This window comes from Solanum tuberosum, unplaced genomic scaffold, assembly GCF_000226075.1.
Source record: "Solanum tuberosum cultivar DM 1-3 516 R44 unplaced genomic scaffold, SolTub_3.0 scf00056, whole genome shotgun sequence".
In the NCBI taxonomy this organism is placed as follows: Eukaryota; Viridiplantae; Streptophyta; class Magnoliopsida; order Solanales; family Solanaceae; genus Solanum; species Solanum tuberosum.
The window spans coordinates 1,414,815-1,435,802 of record NW_006238986.1 but is presented as its reverse complement, the minus strand read 5'-3'; the positions used below and the strand labels follow the sequence as shown (position 1 = coordinate 1,435,802).

The following is a 20,988-nucleotide window of genomic DNA, read 5'->3' as shown; positions in this document are numbered from 1 at the left end:
TAATTGTATCAATGTATTAAAAAAATCTAAAAATACTCTAGATACAACGAGATTATGACATAAACTATGGTCATTTTTCGTAAATATAATATTTATAGCTATTTTAATTTAATAGCGTCGAAACTATAGTCATTTTCGTAAGTTGCTCAATTTTATATGAATTTAAAAAATCTTATTCTAATCCTGTCCCAAAAAGGGTTAAATTGGGTTGACCTATGAGCTAAGTACATATTGACACTTTACTTACATATATAAAAAATGATGTAAAAAGTTACTATTATTTATTTTATATAGAAATAGCCAAAAACTGACATATCTTGCTTGAGAGTATTTATGAAATTTCAATTATTTCTTCATTTTAATTTATTTATTCTATTTTTTTAATGTTATATATTTGAAAAATTATGTAAAAATATTATATATTGCAATAATTAACGACTTAAATTACTACTTTGTAGAAGTTGTCAGAAGCAGAGTTGTTTGTCGGTGTGTCAGCTTCAAGTCGGAGGTATTTTGTGAAAAATTGTACTTTTTCTATTTTAATTTGTTTGTCTTATCTTTCCTTTTATCTGTTATATATTTGAAAATTATGTAAAAAATATGTAAAAATTCTATAAATCACAATGATTAACAACTTAAATTATTTAAAAGACATATAATATAAATTCATTTATCAATACTAGCCCATTGATCAAGCTTTACTTGAGTCGATGAATCTACTTTCATAAGATAAGACTAAAATTGTGTACAATATCATTTTCTTCAAACTCCATTTATAAAATCACACTAAATATATTATTATTATTGTTCTTATAATAATCCATTGACTAGGTCATGAAGAATTTATCCATCAAAAACTTCTTGTTAGTTAAATTGATCTCTTTTTACTAATAAATTTCCTAACTTGTTGTTTTATTTTATTTTGTTTACGTCTAAGATCATATCATATGTTTGATCAAAATGGTCCTTGATGTATAGGGGTTGAATTATTTTGGTCCTTCATATATATGACCTTATCAAAATAGTCCTTAATGTATATAAAAATATGATCATTTTAGTCCTTAACCCTATAATTAACCATAAAAGTAAAAAGTGTTGTTAAATTTAACAGCGGGTCCCTCAATATTGACACCTAACATACCTCTTCTGCTTCAATCTTCTCACTTTCGCCATTAGAGATCATTCTCCATCTTCAATCCACCCACTTGCCATATTCTTACAAGAAAAGTTACACACATTACACTCATTTCTTATCTCCATGTACCTCTACAAAACAATTCCAGTAGCTTACATTTTCATACATACAAAAAATAAAAGATAAAAATGAGACCACTGACACAAATACAAACTAAATAAATTTACTAAAACACTTCATTATTTCCTCTTAGAAGACTACCATAATTTTAACTTTTTTCTAGCTTTAATTATATACTCTTGTTGAAACTCTTTACGGAAAGGATATAGCTTTTTTGTTTCCTCTTTTTGAAATTAATAATTTTTTTAATTCCACTGTTCATATAAAGGTAAAAATTGAACGGGACAGAGGTAGAAAATAAAAATTTTAAAATATTTTTTTAGAAATTTAAAGAGATTTTAATTTATTAGTCAAAGAGAATTTTGATGATAGGAAAAAAGAATTGGCTTCTTCTTCTTTGTCCAGGGAAGAAGAATTGGGTGAAGAGAGAAGATTTGGGGGAGAAGAGTTTGTCAAGTATTAATATAGAGGATCCACCGTTAAATCTAACTGTACTTTTTATTTTTATGGTTAATTTTAGGGATAAGGACTAAAATGATAATCTTTTTATATACATCAAGGATTATTTTGATAAGCTGATATATATGAATGATCAAAATTATTCAAACCCTATACATTAAGGATTATTTTGGTCATTTTCTCTTTTGTGAGGTATGTGTCTATGTACTATGGCAAAACATTAACTTACATATCAAAACACACGAGTTATAAAGAAAGGGAAAACAAAAATTTAATATGTTCGTAGCTTATAAAAAGTAAAGCTACATAAGTTCAAGGAAACTAATTCTGTCATTACAATTTAAGACACATAAACATACATTAATATATCGATGACTAGCAAAATACAATTTTTGCACCTTAAATTTAGACAAATATTGAATATCTAGAGCTTCAGGTGACTCATGTAGCCTACATACGTTTTTTTATGGGACTTATATTATGAACACTATTTTAGAATAATTAATTTATTGATATTTTTTAATAAGTGCTAATTTTGGTTATTATAATTCAATACACATGAATGTATAGTATTTAGTTGTAAGGTGTCGATAAATAGCAAAATATGTTTTTTTTCCACCTAAAAGTTTAGACAAATATCAAATATCTAATGAACATGAGGTGATTTATGTAGTCTTTACATATATATATATATATATTTGATGGACTTATATTATGAACATTGTTCTAGAATAATGCACATGTTATTTTTGACTTTTATAATTGAAGACACATGAATATATAATATTTAATTATTGTTTAATCGGTATATTGACGATTAACTAAATACATTTTTTGCATTAAAAGATTTAGACAAATGTTAAGTATTTAATGAGCTTAAGATGATTTATGATAATCTATGCATATTATTGATGAGACTTATATTACAGACATTGCATACTTTAGAATAATTATTATTTGTATTTTAAGCATGTATTAATTTTGATCATCACAATTCAAGAAACGTGAATGTATATTATTTAGTTATTTATTTAATTGATATGTCAATAATTCACAAAATGCATTCTTTTGCAGTAAAAAAATTACATAAATATTGAATATCTAATGAATTTGAGGTGGCTTATATAATCTATATACACATTTATTGATGTGGTTTATATTACGAACATTGCTTCAAAATAATTAATTATTAGCATAGATTATTTTTATTTATGCTAACTTTAGCCATTACAATTCAAGACAAATGAATGTATATTTTTTAATTGATGTGCTGACAAATCGCAAAATGCATTTTTTTGGTAATAAAAAATTTAGACAAATGTTGAATATCTAACTCATGATCTTGAGGTGATTTATACACATTTATTGATAGACTTAAATTACTTATATTGCTCCAAAATAATTGGTTATTGTTATTTCCATATATGCTAATTTTAACCATTACAATTCAAGACATATGAAAATATAATATTTAATTATTATTTAACAGATGTGTTATAAATAGCAAAATGCAATTCTTTGCACCCAAAATACCTAAATTGATATGTTGAATATCTAATGAACTTGAGATGACTAATGTAGTTTATACACGTTTATTGATGGAGGTGTTATATGATGGATATTGCTTTAAAATAATGGATTATTAACATTTTCAGCTGATGCTAATTTTGACATTATAATTCAAAATACATGAAAATGTACAATAGTTAATTATTATTTAATTAACGTATCAACAACTAGCAAAATGCATTTCTTTGTAACTGAAAATTTAGATAAGTGTTGAATATCTAGTAAACTTGAGATGACTTAGACAGTCTATAAAATTTACTGGTGGAGGTTATATTGTGAACATTGCTTCAAAATAATTGATTATTCATATTTTTAAATACATGCTAATTTTGATCATTACAATTTAAACCACATGAATATGCAACATTTTAATTATTATTTAACTGATATATCTCAACTAACAAAATGCATTTTCTTACCCAATAAAATCCAAATCACATTAAATACGAGTAATGATTTAATAGCGAAAAGCCTAACAATGAAAAATAATTTTGTAATAGAACTTTAATTTATAATAATAGAAAATACTAATTATATAAACATATATTAATTCGTGTTTGTTCAATATTTTGTTTTATTTATTTTTAATATCAAAACAAGCTAAACATTACCAATTTTTATTAAATTTAATAACATTGGATGATACCAAACCAAATAATATATTGTTTTCAAGTTAATTTCTTAATCCGAATTAATTTTTCATTGCTCTAAAAAATTCCTAATTAAGATAGTCAAGAAAAAGTCAAATTCTTTTTGAAACTTTTTTAAAAAGTTCCTCCACATCCTTTTAAACAAAAACTTTACCCAAGACATTTTTTGTATAAAAGTTAATTAATTTTTTAAGTAAAAAAAATCAAATGACTCTATTACTACAAAAAAAAAAACTACAATTTTATAAAATATTTTTATTAAATAAAAAAAAATGATTTGACACTCGTAATGAAAAAAAGTTAAATAAAAAACAAAAGAAGGCAAAGGCCAAAGGCGTTACAACCTTGTTATCCCCAAGCCCAGATGCCTCACACCAAAAATCTCAACAGAAAAATTTCTCTTCTCTTCCAATGAAAAATTTCCCCAATTCTTAGAAACCCTAGAACTTCTCTTTCTCTCCCATCTATTTCTCTAGATTTTAGGTTTGACTTTCCCAGATTGAATTTTCAACTCTCTAATGGGATAGATCAAATAGTTCCCCTTTTTTAATTCAAGTTTTTGGTGCTCTATACATGATTTCAACTTGCTTTAATTTATAGAAGAAAAAATTCTCAGATTGATTGATTGTTTTATATATGGACGGATTTGAAGGCGGTGGTGGGAGTAGGAGTTTTATGGAATTCGGTGACAACCGACCTGCAGGTTAAAATTTGCTATTTTTAGATCTTTGTTTTATTTGTTAAGTTTTGCTTTGTTGAGTTTACTCTTAGATTTTTCTTATCAAATGAAATTGAAGAAGTAAAAAAAAACCTAGTCTGATTTTTTTTTTGATTTGTAGAAATGATGGTGTTGGGCCACCCTAATTAAAATGGATTACATAGTTTTCTTGCTTGTGCTGAGATTGAGGACCTCCTCTCCTGGTCTTCAATCCAGCTTCATTGATGCAATGCCACAATCCTTTGGGTGTTCGTTAAAAAAAATTGAATTTTGAGATTCTGTTGTTAGTCTCTGGGATTTATGCTTCACTGTTTAAATGGGTTTCTGTTGTTAGTTTTTTTTTTTTGGGGATTCATGGTGTAGGATTCCCATATGACCTTTGTGATGCAGATGTGAACAAATTACCTAGTTTTCTTGCTTGTCCAATGGTGCTTGATTCATCTTCATTGATGCAATGCCACAATCCATTGGGTGTTTCTTAAAATATTTAAATTTTGAGAATGTATGTTGAGTGATTTTATTACTATGATAATTGTTCTACTGTGATGGTTTCTCTGGGATTTATGATTTACTGTTCATTCTTACTCTCTTGGTGTTCAAATGGCTTTTTTCACATGATTCTGTTGTTAGTCTTTTTTTTTCTTTTGGGTTCATTTCCAAGTATGAAGGGATGCTGGTTAGGATGCCTACGTAGTCTTGTGATGCAGATAGTTTGATGTCCATGGCTTGCTTCGTCACTCTGCATTAGTTCTGTGTCAAATGAAATTATTTATGGTGGATTTGCTTGCTACTGTTCATGGTTGATTTATAAAGTTTGACTTCCCTTTTGGTGATGCAGCAGAAGAAACATTTGATGCTTCACAGTATGCGTTCTTTGGTAATGACGTTGTTGAAGAAGTTGAACTGGGTGGATTGGAAGATGAAGAGGATGTTCTTCCTCCGGTTGGGTTTGATGATGAAGAGTATCAATTAGGCCGAGAAGAGGTTGCTTTTAACTTTTGGCCTTTTGCATTTATGTTTTTAGATGCCTTTTTAATTGTTGTTTATCAAAAAAGAGATTCCTTTTTTAATCGTACTTATGTTGGGGACAGGCAGCGTGTCAAATATCAAAACAACTTTGTGTACATACCTTCAGTTTTCTTCTGATTTGGCTTAATAGCTTCTTTCTAGATACTGCTTATTTTTTACTACTCCTATTTAGAATGTTTAATTTGTGTAAGATTCTAATACATAGATAGACTCTTAGGTTTGCTTTTCCTCTCTCTCACCTGTGCATTCATTGGTGGAAGTTGTTTTAGGTTTTTTTTTTTCTAGTAGATCCTCATCTTAGGTTTGTTTTTGCACTTGATCTTTAAATTGATGTTCTGATACTTTTATGCTAAGAAGTTTGATTACCTCTGAAGCTAATTTCTTGGTCTGGATTCATTTAGATAAGCATTAATCATTTAGCTACCAAACATGAGGGAGGAATTCTTTAAGATTTGCATGCTAAGTTTAGATGGTCATGGGTTTAGATCATATTTCCAATCATGTTAGAATCCTCCTCCAGAAGTCTGTTGTAGCATAGTTTTTTTTCCCGTTTAAATAGTTTTAGATGAGATCTTTCTTTAGAAAAATATATTTTAGCTGTGGCATTTTGCCGTTCTGCTCCTAACTAGTTTGGCATTGAGGTATATGTTCTGGTGCTTTTGGTGATTATTGCATTCTTTCTGTTTATTCGGACAAAGTCTTTAGTGTCTTGGAGATATTAGGGCCGAGTCACCGGGCTATTAATCACTCATTTGATTGATTGTTTTTTTTTTCCCTTCTTTATTGATAAGTTGATTGTGGTAATCGTTTTCTTTTTGGGTATATCTTTATGGGGAATAAGAAGGTTATTACGGATTTTGAAGTGGTCGAAAACTTCTTTGATGAGAAATTGAAGCAGATAACAATGTTAATAGTCTTGTATATTTGCAACGTTAGGTGTCATGCATACTATTACATTTCAAAATCATGGGTTGGTTCCTTTATGTGTTGAATGAGTGTGCACGTCAGTTGAACTTTTAGTTCTTAGTAGTTGGGTGCTAAATTGGTGAACCTTTGCCACTAAACAATTTCTCACTTGTAGGGTGGAGCTCTTGGATCTTTATCTGAGATTGATGACCTTAGCAGCACATTTTCCAAGGTAATTCTTTTTAAAGTGTCTTGGTGCAATGCAAACCATTTTTGTTATTCTTAGTGTGCTATATCTTTGTGAGGAGTAACTGAGATGACTTAGCTTCCATGATTTTTCCAAGCACAATGAATGTGGGAGTTTTAGAGCCTGTTTAATTTATGTACCCTGTTCTCCAGAGTGTTCAAGCTTCACAGGATTGTTAGTGCTTTCTTTGGTCTACATTGCCTTCTGAGTAGGACCTTACAATCTTTTGCCCATGTAGCAATGATTTCTGCAAGTTTGTAGTACCGGATGCCTGAGCCTACTGCAACCTTATAGTACAGAACAAGATCGTTTTTCTCTTAACTCTAGGATATTTAAGGATGAAATTTCTGACTCAACAGTCTTGTACGACAGCAACTAGTGTTAGATTTTTCTCAAAATGTTAAAACTCCAGTTCACGCTTATCCTTTCCTGGGGAAACTGCTTTTGAGCTCCTTTCTCTTTGGACATCCATTTCCAACATGAGATGTGCCCATCATTCCCAGCCATCAGATTGCATTCTCATTGTCCCTCATGCAGCTTTGTAGAAATCAAAGAAGGAAAAAAAGTGATGCACCTAGCTTTTATAACCCTGTGATCAATTCCTTACTATCAATGCATTCAAATTTGGTGTTTGAAAATATGTTTTTGAGAGTTGGTACCGTGCATTGTTGTCTTTGTGCATTTTGCTTATTAGAAATCCGGTAGATTAAGTTCATGGTGACCCCTCAATAAGTGATTTGATGGTACCACAGCATCTTGTAGTGCACTTTTACTTGATCAAACTTGGTTATTGATCTGATTCTGGTAAAACAAGAGTGGAGGCATTTCATGAAAGTACTTTCCTGTTCATGTTGACCCGATGTTTTCTTGACATCTGCTGGAAGTTCATCGCACTATGGTAGCTTGTCATGAAATGCCTCCACTCTACTTTCATGGTAGCTTGTCATCTTAAGTCCTACAAACTGTTGTATTGCTTATTATTAATATCTTACTTGACCACCTTCTTTCACAGTTTAACAAGGATGATGGTGGTGCCATAAAGCCAGGATTTATTGGTGATCGGGAATACAGAGAGAGTAAGTATACTGTATGGATATTTTTTGGATTACTTCTGGAATATATCCAATTTTGTTGTTATAAAAGCTAGATAAATTTGAAAACAATGCCCAGATACTATTCTTATTTCTTTCTGGACATATTCTGGTTGTATCTTTTATCTTGGAGCCTTCAGAAAAGAAATAGATGGGCTAAGTGATCAGATATTGTGATATGCGTAAGAACATTCGTATTTATTCGACTTTAACCTAATTTGGCATATGCTTTTCCTTAAGAGGTTCTTGTACGTTACCTTGCTTTCTTAATTATTAATATTCTGTTTAATTATCTATTTGGATTTTGCTTTGTGATGTTAGGGATTGTAGCTCTTTAGTTCCACTACTCTATATTTCATGTGCACTACATGTATACCCCCCACGATAATTGATATAAAATATAATCTAAAGCAATATGTTACTTGATCTTATATATTAATTAAAAAATTTATAAGAAAGAAAAATTATGTAATTTGAAATATTTCTTGTTTCTCATGCAACACCACCTCCTCCACCACCACCTTTTTTAGGGAGCGCTATAACTCCAATGTGGGACTTTCAGACGTGAATTCAGATTTAGTCTGGGGTATCAGACACAGTGTAGGAAACAAAAAAACATACTAGTGTATTCCCACAAATGGGGTTTGGGATGGGTACGGTGTGCACATACTTTATCTCCTACCCTTCTGAGGTAGAGAAACTGTTTTTGATTACTCTCAATCCAAAAGAAGTGTAGACAAAACATGGTAGAAAGGAAATATCAAGATAAACTGAACAAATGAAGCAATAGGTAGTAGTGAAAATTGAAGAATAAGATACTACACTAATACAAAATACTACTACTAAATAAAGAGAGGACGAGAAGAAGGGGTTGATCCCTTGCCTATTCCACATAAAAATACGACTACACTTGGCTACTATGAATAAAAGAAAATAATGACGATTAGAATTGGAGTTACATTTACTTTACTTGTTGCTTTGTTTCCTTGCAACATAAAATTAGATCAATGTCGGGTAGATCCTATGTTGCTCAGTTCAATATTGTCAAGGGACGCGTGTCAGATTCGCCAAAAGTAGTGTATTTTTGGAGTATTCGACACGGGTGCGGCATCGGAAGTGAAGAGTCCGCACAACTTAGGGTAAATCATTAGTGTGATCTGATGCTCAAAAAACAATTACTCCCTCTCATCCCTTTTCATGTGACACTCTTTCCTTTTTTGCCCGTCTAAAAACAAAGACACCTTTCTATATTTTGTAACAATTCAACTTTAAAATATCCATTCTACCTTTAATGAGATGATTTATAGCCACACAAATATCTATGACTTATTTTAGATCATGTTTCGAAGTCTTCCTTTATTTCTTAAACTTCGTGCTAAGTCAAACACCATCACATAAATTGGGATGGAGGGAGTAGTATTCACTTTGGAGTTAAAAGTAACATAAATCAATTTAAAAGTATTCATAATTCAACAACAATAAAGAAAAACCAAATGAAATAGAGGATGACCTAATTTTTTATTCAAAATTTTCCAATTTTTTAATGTAAAAGAAAAGTAGTTACCAAGAACGAATGAAATTGTTTCCCCAAGGCCTAGCTCGAGTGGCAAAAGGCCGAGGATTTGTGGCTTAGGTTGCAGGTTCAAGCTCCACACCATGCAAAGCAAAGCCCGATATTTAAGTAGAGAAGGGTAGAGGGGCGGGTCCATTATCCACTGAGTTTAGAAGACTGTGATTGGTCCAAAGGGCGGGTCAGTGACAGATTTCTCGGTTATAAAAAAAAAAGAATGAATGAAATTTGTTTTCTTAGTAGAAAACATTCCCTAAATGGCTTGGGAATTTTAAGAAAGGTACATAAAGTCTTGCCTAAAAGTCCTAATCCACATTATTATAACAAACAATTGAAGAAATTTAATAATGCTATGATTTTGTAGAAGGTTCACACATTTACGTGGCAGACTCCAAATCAAGCAGATATATGCGTAGAAAGAGAATTTAGGTAAGTTTGATATCGACAAATCTACTTCCCCAAATTTGGTTTTCCTCTAAAGTCATCCTTCTTATTACCATTTTTAGTCAAAAGAGTGACTCGAAATAATATAACTTAGCGAGATAACCATCAAGGGGATCAAAATGGCCAAAAAGGCGAGTGTAAGTAAGTTGCTAGTCAGTTCTATTTCACATGAGAATATTGCAAAGAAAAAAGAACATGTTGGTTAATTGTCCACTCATAATCCCACTAATAACTTTTTTGCTCCAATAACCTCAAGTCCTCAATTGGGAAGAGAAAACAACGTTAATTGTCCATGGGTGGAATGTGCTGCCTCACAACGATCTATGAATGCAAAATAGTTTGTTTCTTTTTAAATATGTATTTTATAAAATATGATTGTAAAGATATGACACTTGGGCCTAATTCAACCCCAAAAGCTAGCTCATTATTGTGGTTTGTCCAAGCTCATATAAGGAGATCAATTTCCCATCAATCTGCCGATGTGGGACTTCTTAACACTCCCTTGAACGTCCAAACCTGAACTGGAGCGTGAACACTTAAAATGTGGGCATAACATCAGTGAACAACAAAATGGGATGGGCCTGACTCTGATACCATGTAAAGATATGACACCTGAGCGTGACTCAACCCAAAAAGCTAACTCATGAGGGGAGGTCTGTCCAAGTCCATATAAGGTGACCAATTTTCCATCCCTCTACCGATGTGGGACTTCTTAACAATAAGAAACCCACATAGTAAACAAACCCATTTTTTCAAATTACGGAAATAACCTTAAAAGAGGACGTGACAAAACTCACAATTGAACAATAAAAGAAGAAACAACCTAGTATTAAGAACCTCTAATTATTAAATTAAGCTGACCCAATATGGATCTAGCGTGCTAGAACTAAATTGAGTCAGAATATATAGATCTATGTATCGAACAATGTTGACGAAGATTCATTGCTATGCTTAATGCTTGAAAGGACGCATAGGAACATACCAAATAGTATGGTGGAATTAAGTTCCTCGGACTCTTCACTTTTGGTGCCCGCTAAGGCTGGGCACCGGAATGGGTTGTACCGGTACCGTTCCGGTACCATTCCGGTACCATTCCGGTCCGGTAGTATTCGGGATGGGATGGGATACATTGACCGGTACACGGAACGGAACGGTATCATGATTTGGTACCGGTATACCGGTTCATTCCGGTTCCGTTCCGGTCCGGTCCGGTACCGGTCCAGTCCCGGTAAATCATTTTTAATTAAAATAAAAATAATATTTTTGTCATTATTTACTTTTATTAGCATATCTTTTTTGTTTATTTAATTTTTTAAAATTACAAACTTAAGTTATTTAACTTACAAGTTATAAGTATAACTTAATAACTTATAAACTTCAAAAGATTCAAATCTTTAAAACTTATAACATAACTACATAAGCTCAAAAACTTAAAAAACTACTTAATTAAACTTAACTTACAAACTAATATACGTAAAAATTTAAAAAAATATCTTTAAAATAAACTTAAGTAAAATTATTATAAATTTTAAAACTTAAATACTATAAACTAATATAACTTAGAAAATAAAAAAACATTCGTATTTTCGTAATTCAAAATAACTCAAAAAAATAATTATTTTTTGAAATAGCTATATGTGCCGTCCCGTTTATCCCATCCTGATCCGCTCTGGTCCATTCCGGTCTGTCATGGTTCTATCCCGGTATATAGTGGGACGGGACGGAACTGAGCCTCCATCCCGGTAGTTCCGGTCCGGTTCATCCCGGTACCGGTCAACAACCCGGTCAAACCGTCCCGTTCCGGTCCGGTACCGGTTCGTTCTGGTCCGGTGGTCCCATTCCGGTTCGGTGCCCAGCCTTAGTGCCCGCACCTTTGGGTACTTTGACCAAAATTGATGGAGAAATTCGGGACTAATCAAAACAAAAACTAAAGTGAAATTGAAGAAAATGGAATACCTTACTTTCTCAAAAGCTAATAGAATACCTTGTATCTATAAATTTCTATGTCCGTCCTTTTCTTTTATTCTATGTCTTGGATTTTCCTCTTGATCAATATTTTCTCCTTTTATCTCTTTTTGGGATTCTCCTCTTAATCAATATTTTCTCCTCAAAATATCTGGGAAGTTTTCCACAATTTTACGACTCTAGTTGTAGATATATGAATTGTTTTTAGCCGAATCTCCGCACTCATATCCGTACCCCCGAATCTTAGAATTTAAACCATGAGGGATTAGACCTCTAGATCTGCACCCGTATCAGACACTTGCACCCGAGTCTGAGCAACTTAGTGGTGGAAAGCCATGTGGTCATCTAGGCATAAAGGAATACATCAACATTACGAAGCAAATTTTATACGAATAAGGTTTATGTAAAAAGCTCAATCTATTCCTATACAAATTGAGTCTTATTTAGCAAAACCATTTTCATTGCGAACATGAGTTCTTCAACCACACAATAACAAATTTTGTAAGTATAATTTTAGTGGAATTCAATATCCTATATATTTAGAGCACGAGTTCTTCAGTCGCACACAATTACAAAGTTGCAAGTATAATTTTAGTTTTCGCCAATATCCTTCATATTGACTGAAGCCTTAAACATTACAGTTTTAGCAAATAGGAATTTTAGTTAGTTGGAAAAAGAATTTGATTTTTGAAGGGTAAATCAAATTCTTCCAAAGTTTAAAGGTCAAGTCAACTTGAATTCTTATGGCTTTCTAAATTGATAAAAATGATCAATTAGTTGGTCTGTGATATACATTCTTTCGAAGCTAAATGTTGGACATAGAAACAATCCATTTCAATGTACGAATATCTAAGAAGGCTCTCAAAATGTAAAACTCTCAGCTGGTGAGATATATAGGTAGTGTGTTTTTAGCGTTCGATTCTAATAAGGATAGGAATAAAACATCAGCACATCCACCATAAAACTTTAGGATTCAAATTTTACGATTTCAGCCAAATAACAATATTAGGTAAGATTTTGGATATTACAATTACAGCCATCATTTAATTGCTTCTTAAAAGGAAAATTTTTAATTTTTTATAAAGGGTATAAAAGTCTATCAACAGTTCTAGGATATTTTCGTTCATCAACATTTAGCGTTTTAGTATTAGTGCTTTTATGATAAATAGATTAAGTAGCAAATATGCCGAACACCTTGACTGGGAACTAGAGTTTGTTTGGTGATGTGTTGAAATAAAAACTCGGCGACTTCGATTTACATGTATCACTTGGTTATCACATATGGGTCACAAGATGAGTTTTTTCTTTTACCTTTCTCGGTAGAGATGTAGTTTATACGTTATAGTTCTCTAACCATTATAAAGTTTGCTCTGGAGATCATCATGCCTTATTTAATTCATTTTTGGTCAATTAGTTAACTGAAGGTATATTTTTTCCATATGATCAATGTTTCAGGCTCATCAGCTGTTGAGTGGTCACAAGATGCAGATTTTCGTAATTGGATTGACCGGAAAGCTCTTGATGGGGGTGAAAGCAATGACAGCAAAAGATGGCCATCACTGCCATATTCTTCTGCTGCTCACCTTTTGGAATCAAATACTTTGTACAGGACTTCCTCATACCCTGAGCAACAACAGCAACATGAATATCAACAGCAAACCCCGAACCACCACTACTCCAGTGAGCCAGGACTCATCCCAGAATTGCCTTTCACTTCATTCCCTCCTAGTGCAAGGCATCCACAAGCTTCCGCAAATAACCAATTACGGAACCCAAATGGTCCAAATCATCCCGGTGGACAGCAAATGCCAGTTTCCTCTCCTAACTTTTCTCCCTTCTTAAACACTGCAAATCAATTAACTGCCTCACATCTTGGCCCGCAGTATGGTGGAAAGTTTGCTCAGGGCACACCTCCTGGGCTTCCCCTTCATAATCAAATTCCAAGCCAATGGTTGAAGCAATCTACTTTATATCCGGGGGAGCAATCAAGCATGACCAGTAATATGATTACCCAGCAGTCACATCGCCAAAATGGTTTCGCGCCACCACATGGGGGGCTGCAGCTACCCCAGCAACCTGGCCAACAGCACCCCTTGCATCCACCCTATGGCCGTTTGCCAGGGTTGCAATCTCAACTGTTTAATCACCATATGTCTCCACCCTCGCAGATGATGAACAATTTTGATATGCTTGGGTTGGCTGATTTAAGAGATCAAAAGGCAAAACTAATGCTGAGAGGCAGACAGGGCATGCATTACCCTCAACTAGGTTTTGACGTTAGTAGCCAGAGAAATGTTAGCGCATGGCCAAGATTTAGATCCAAGTACATGTCAACAGATGAATTAGAGAATATTCTTAGAGCACAGCTGGCTGCTACCCATAGCAATGATCCTTATGTTGATGATTATTATCACCAAGCTTGTCTGGCCAAAAAGTCTGCTGGTGCAAAGTTGAAGCACCATTTCTGCCCAAATAATTTGAGGGATGGTAGTGCTCGAGCTCGTGCTAATACTGATCCACATCCTTTTCTCCAGGTTGATGCTCTTGGAAGGGTTGCTTTCTCTTCTATTCGCAGGCCCCGCCCGCTTCTTGAAGTTGATCCACCAAAATCATCTGCTACTGGATGCATTGAACAGAAAATGTCTGAGAAACCTCTGGAGCAAGAGCCAATGCTAGCAGCTAGGGTGACTATTGAGGATGGACTCTGTCTTCTTCTTGACGTTGATGATATTGACCGGTTCCTACAGTTTAACCAGGTTCCAGATGGAGGAGATCAGTTGAAACGCAGGCGGCAGGTTCTGCTTGAGGATTTGGCCTCATCACTTCAGCTAGTTGACCCCCTTGGCAAAAGTGTCCACACTGTGAATTTGGCTGCTAAAGATGATGTTGTCTTCTTGAGGATTGTCTCACTTCCCAAGGGCCGGAAACTGCTAGTACGGTACCTTCAGCTTCTTTTCCCTGGAAGTGAACTGACCAGGGTGGTTTGCATGGCTATTTTCCGTCATCTAAGGTTCTTGTTTGGTGGGCTTCCAAGTGATCATGGTGCAACTGAGACTACTGTGAACCTTGGAAGGACTGTGTCACTGTGTATTTGTGAAATGGAGCTCAAAGCACTTGCTGCCTGTCTTGCATCAGTGGTTTGTTCAGCAGAGCCTCCTCCACTCCGTCCCGTTGGAAGCCCTGCTGGAGATGGGGCATCTGTTGTTCTAAAATCTATTCTTGAGAGGGCGACTGAGCTCTTAAGAGATCCCCATGCTGCTGGCAAGTGCAGCATGCCTAATAGGGCATTCTGGCAGGCCTCGTTTGATGCATTTTTTGGGTTACTCACAAAATACTGTTTCAGCAAATACGACACTGTAATGCAATGTTTCTTGACACAAGGCCCACCGGATGTGGCTGTCAGTGGATCTGATGCAGCCAAAGCTATTAGTAGGGAGATGCCTGTTGAACTTTTGCGTGCGAGTCTTCCTCACACTAGTGAACAACAGAGAAAGGTCCTGTTAGAATTTGCACATAGGTCTATGCCTGTGCTGGGTGTTGGTAGCCAAAGTGGGGGAAGTGGTGGTACATGATTTTTATTGGAGATTGATATCAACTATTTGATGTTCCCTTGAAGATTGTCATGAGGTATGTCAAAACGCGCTGGTTCATGGATTGCTTTCCTCGGCACATATGGTGTTTATGACAAAACATTGTTGGAGTTGCAGGACATGGAGTCGGATCATCTGTAGTATTCTGGTCGGAGAGCAAGAAACTTCATTCTCGTTTAGACATGGATGTGGTCATCCCTGTTGGTACTGTGCTGCTTCAGACAAAGTTGTGAAGTAGGCTGTTGCTGTAATATGTTCTAGTTTTCTTTTTAATCTGGAGTTTTATCGTATGCTGTTTTCTCATCCATGATAGTCCTATGTTCTGAGGGATTTTTAGTATAACTTTGTACAGTATTCAACTAGAGAAAACATTCAGCTTCTAGTTTTGGAGGATATGGGGAGGAATTTGTTATAAGTTAAAAATGTTTGATAATTATGTGAATGAATGTTGAAGCTTTGGAACAGTTGATGGTGGGTACCATGTTCCAGCTTATGCTATAAGAAAATATTCAAGAAGTTGAATATGAGGGGAGTCTAGTTATTACCTGTGAGATTGATCCTAGGACAGGTATTCAATTTCAAGGTGCAAATTGGTGAGCTAAATCTCAATTCATTGCCTTTTGGTTACTTAAGAAAGCACTAGCAAGAGGTAGCACTTAATGTTTTGCCTTGAGCCTGAGATATTCAGAGACTAGAGAAGTCGTGACTAATATCAAATATAGCTAGGGAAGACAGTTTTAACAGAAAATAAAATCCTCAGTCTGTAAAATAGCGTGCGGGGCTTTGGTTTAGTGGCAAGAGCATAGTGCCTTGTTTTAGTGGTAAGAGCATAGTGCGTGATGTGTTGGTTAGGTATATCTTACGAGTTTGAACCCTGGTATTGATGAAAGCCTGATATTTAAGCGGAGAAGAGTAGAGGGGTGGACCATTACTTACTGAGTTTATAATTTAAAGGACATCACATCAGCTTTTGTTGCAGTCACCAGATTAGCACTTTCAACTTGTATTCTCCAGATGAAAAAAAGTCATCTGCCACTTGTGTATTAACAGGGTATAACGTGCCCCTTAAAAATAGGAACTTTGTGTTATGAAATTATAAAATAATAATAATAATATAGTAGGGGGGGAAAAGAGGATAGACAAGACTTCTTATTTCCCTTGGAAATAATTTACAGTGAAGAGGCTTGTACACGTTTTTATAGTACTCCCCTTTGAATCTAATTGATAGATAATGTATCTAGTTAAAATTTTGCTAGCAATAGTTAGAATAAAATAAGTCAATATCGATAGTCCTTTTTAGGTATCACAATGCGTTTGATCCCATTTCAATGTCTCCAGTAGGAAAAGAATTATACCTTGCTTACAAATTAATCGAAAAGGTTATAACATGCCTTGTAATGTTAGAAGGATACATTAGTGCATCAATTGCAGTAGGATATATAAGGTACTTCAAGATAAACAATCTTGTCATTTTGTTTTGAGGTCGGAATGAATTCTTATTCATATCAAGTGATTGAACAATCATGATAAAATCTTTTCAACACCTTTTTTTTTTGTATATGCAGATTGAGCCAAATTCTCAATTTACAAATGATTTTGTCCTTTTAAGATCTTTCTTCTCAAATTCGTTCTTTAAATAATCACTTATCTTTGAAGCTCTATTGGAGTGCCAATAAAGTTTATGCCGTCATCATAAACAAGAAGTATGACAAACTTCAATGTATATTTTTCTTTATTAAAACATATGGACAAATTACATCATTTTTATAACTTTTTTTTTAAAAGTAGTCACTAATTAAGATGGTTGTATCGCATGTGTTCAAATTACTTCAAATCATACAATAGTCTTTTTACAATCTAATTGAATACTTTTTTCAAAATTTTGAACTATATACTTTCGACATATTAAATTCTTCAGAAATAGCATGTAATTAATTATTTATGAGATTAAAAATGAGAGAACCTTTTTATTTCCTATGACTTTATTGATAACATATGGTGGCTACTTTTAGCTGTCAATTGTTTTAAAGGTAGTTGAAGCAAAAGGTTATAATGATATAAATATCCACAACTTGTAAATTACGATACATACATATTAATTAAGAGGCCAAAAAGTTCTTTTTAGTACAAAATATTATCAACAAGTTATATATTTCACAGAATAGGCCAAAATACAACTTAAGTGCTGATGAGATAATAATTTCGATAGATATCAGAGTAAATTCGATTCTTCGATTCAATTACTTTTTCAGTTTCATTATCTACTGTGCCAAAGCACTTGTGTTGTAGACTAGCAGAGCACCTCCCGCAAGAAGTCCAACTAACGTTACTGCCCAAAGGGCTAAGCCAGTGGTACCTGCAATAATAAAAGCTTAAATTATATACACTGACAATAATATATATATATATATTTTATATTATCAATGCAATATAATATGTTATTATATGTTTATATATCATTTTATTTGCTAAATTATTTATCATGTTCGATATAAAGAATCAGCTGAAATCTTCATAAATATCACTATAATGTGCCTCTACTAACAAGTTAGAGTGAGATTATTTAGCTTTAAAACAAGAAAAGTTTTTTTTTTTCCAAAACATATAATATACATGCATACATACATATGCTAGTTATCATACATTCATACCCTATCATGTATATACATACATACACATACATCTTAGATATCATGCATGCATACATATATACATACGTCATATTCTAGTCACGGGTTATAGTTGTATTGAGTCTCAAATAATTGAAGTTGGATCATGGGTCCTCAATTAGGGGTCATGGATCGAGTCTCGAGTCTCAAGTCTCGAGTGCCGAATTGAGGCTCAATTTCAATGTGTCTCGGGTCAAGGTCGGGGCGCTCTCATTTTTTTTTTGTTTTATACAATCTTTGTATTGTGGATTATAGGAAGAAATTAGGTTTATCAAAATTAAAAGCCTATATCAATAATTATTATGATTTGTAAAATATTGTTATGTTACATAATAATTTCGAAATATTATAAGTTTCCCTTGTAATATGCTAGCATAATTTGATAATGCGCAGAATATAAAACTCAAATAATAATAATAATTGAAAGTCATACCGCCAACATAGACATCGCCACTTGGGGACCATTCATCCGGGTTATAGATAGGACTGCATTTTAATTCAAGTAATATATAAATTAATTAATACTACATCTCCAGAGTAATTTATGAAATGTCAATTTCATGCGGATTACTAGCTCTGTCCTTAATGAGAAGTAATAATCAAATTAACCAACCTGTATATCCATCAACATTAGCTCCATATTTCTTCACGAATTGGTAAACACCCTTTCCCTATACATAGCAACAATAGATTTTCACAAAATGTCAATTATGGAACTATTCATCATGAAAATTGAGTCTTTTAAAGAAAATATTTTGACGTATTAAATATACAACTTTTAGAAATTCCTTCGTACCAAATATACTCATAGTAATTTTTTTTCTTTGACATAAGACCGGTGTCAAGATGAGAACAAACCTTGGCCTTCCTGCCAGAGGCATCAACACCATCTTGCAAGTTCAAGCCTCCATTAATTCCTAATTTACACACCAATTGTGTTAACAATGATCATCATATATATATATGATTGCATGATCTTTTAATAAAAATTGCTAATAACATAATTATTATTTATCATAATTAACATCATTAGAATTTTTAAAACTATTTTTGATCTCATGAAAGTAATTAACTTTAGCAATCACTAAATTTTATCTGTTAATTATAACGACAAAAATCTCTCTCCAAGTTGATGTTACTACTAGAGTAAGACATTTTCTTTTTAATTTGATGTAGGAGAATGAGAAATAGTTGGAATCTTTTAAGGTGGGGCACACGTTTATGGTCTTGTAACTTTATGTTTCAAGGTCAATTAATCTCTAGATCAAGTCCTAACTAGAAATATGTATCTTAACAGAAGAAGAGAAAAATCATTTATATTCGAAACTCTCTTTCCTTCCTAGCTACTATAACTAAAAAGTGCAACACTTACTCGAAAATGAAGGGCATCAATCCAATAAATGTATGCCATAGTCAGATATTACAAGATAGAGAATTAAATCCTCAGAAGAGTCGAAAATTTATATAACCAACCAACTGAACCATTAATTTTTTTTAAAAAAGTAAAGTAAAGATTATTATTTTCTCTGACTTTGCATATTATACTATAGGGTAAAACTAAGTGAGAGGAAGCTAAGAAAGACATACCATAAGGCTTATTGGTGGTAATCTTCTTTCCCCCACTGGCCTTCACTATCAATTTGGAGTTTGAAGGCCTTGCTATTGATGCCTTTTCTACTCTTAAGAGAGAGGGTTTAAGGCTAAATGAACTCATCATCATCACTCCACTACTTGCCATATAGTATACTCTTTTATTTGCTAAAAAGTTATTATTTTTCCTAAAACTTTGCTTGACGTTTGTTTTAATTTGCTCAATGATTCGTTTATGTATAGGAGTAGAAAAAAACACACAATTGACCATTCATTACACGTGGCGTTATTTGACTTGTGTATGTGATTATTATTATCATAATTGTAATTAGCATCTAGCATGTTCCACATACTTCTAGTTTGCTATGTTCTAGTTTTGTATAGTTGGAATTCACTCATTGGATTGGCAGCCTTTCAATTGAGGGACCTATTATATACTCAATCACTTTTTCAAACAGGAAAAATAAATGAAAAAAAGAAGAAGAGAGATGCACGCATTGTTTAGGTTCTTTTTGAATAAGAAAGACAAAAAATAATAACCCCTAATTAATGATGATGCTTTACGATAAATAATAAACTTATTAGGTCTCACATTCTGAAATACAAATACATAGAAGAGAGGCGAACGAGAGGGAGGAGAGGTGAGCAAGATATATTGGAGAGTGACAAACGAGAAAGTCAGTGTATTCTAGATACATGCGAATCCATTTGGGTACAATATATTTAAAACAAATTACACATAATTTTGACCTCATGAGTCTGAGGGTACATGTATTTGAACCCGCCAGATACATGTATTTCGAGACTAAAAATCAGATACAAAGATACATAATTTGACTCTATATATGCTATTTGTGTTGTTTACCATTATATATACTAATTTCATAGGCACGTGTACCCCATTTAATAATAAATATTATAGAAAAAATAAAACTTAACTATGAACTTTGTCACTCAATTCGTTGTAGCTAAGAATTCTTTTTAATAATTCATTACAGATTCGTCACTAAACAAAATTAGTGATAAATTTTACTGTTTAACTTTGTATCAATAATTCATGTATTTTTAATGGTGAAATTACTTTTACTAATATACAAGAGACTATAGAGAATTTTCATTTGTTAGAAAAAGTGTAACAAGTAATAAAATAATAACAATTCATTTAGAATATCTTTGATTTTTACAATTGGCTCTCCCAACAACCAACAATAATTGGCTCAACATTCTTAATACCTA

General features: G+C 33.0%; 2 protein-coding genes across 5 annotated transcripts; one reads left to right on the top strand and one right to left on the bottom strand.

Annotated features, from left to right (window-relative positions):
* The first annotated feature begins 4,261 nt into the window (after positions 1-4,261).
* Positions 4,262-15,991, top strand: LOC102604826 (uncharacterized). 3 transcript variants are annotated; one of them, XR_367113.2, is made up of 6 exons: positions 4,262-4,636; positions 5,490-5,635; positions 6,762-6,818; positions 7,846-7,909; positions 13,359-15,530; positions 15,611-15,991. XR_367113.2 is itself a non-coding variant. In XM_006344856.2 (5 exons), the coding sequence occupies exons 1-5, from the start codon at positions 4,570-4,572 to the stop codon at positions 15,473-15,475; spliced, it is 2,448 nt and encodes an 815-aa protein (XP_006344918.1). In that variant the 5' UTR covers positions 4,262-4,569; the 3' UTR covers positions 15,476-15,991. The 3 variants fall into 3 exon arrangements, 2 of the variants coding, with proteins under 2 accessions (XP_006344918.1, XP_006344917.1); XM_006344856.2 differs by having other exon boundaries at positions 5,493-5,635; positions 13,359-15,991; XM_006344855.2 differs by having other exon boundaries at positions 13,359-15,991.
* A 1,568-nt stretch (positions 15,992-17,559) lies between these two features.
* On the bottom strand, positions 17,560-19,980 carry LOC102604273 (photosystem II 10 kDa polypeptide, chloroplastic-like). 2 transcript variants are annotated; one of them, XM_006344854.2, is made up of 5 exons: positions 19,750-19,980; positions 19,021-19,079; positions 18,776-18,833; positions 18,596-18,648; positions 17,560-17,849 (listed from the first exon to the last, which is right to left on the bottom strand). In XM_006344854.2, the coding sequence occupies exons 1-5, from the start codon at positions 19,898-19,900 to the stop codon at positions 17,835-17,837; spliced, it is 336 nt and encodes a 111-aa protein (XP_006344916.1). In that variant the 5' UTR covers positions 19,901-19,980; the 3' UTR covers positions 17,560-17,834. The 2 variants fall into 2 exon arrangements, with proteins under 2 accessions (XP_006344916.1, XP_006344915.1); XM_006344853.2 differs by having other exon boundaries at positions 18,596-18,651; positions 18,781-18,833.
* Between the last annotated feature and the right edge of the window lie 1,008 nt (positions 19,981-20,988).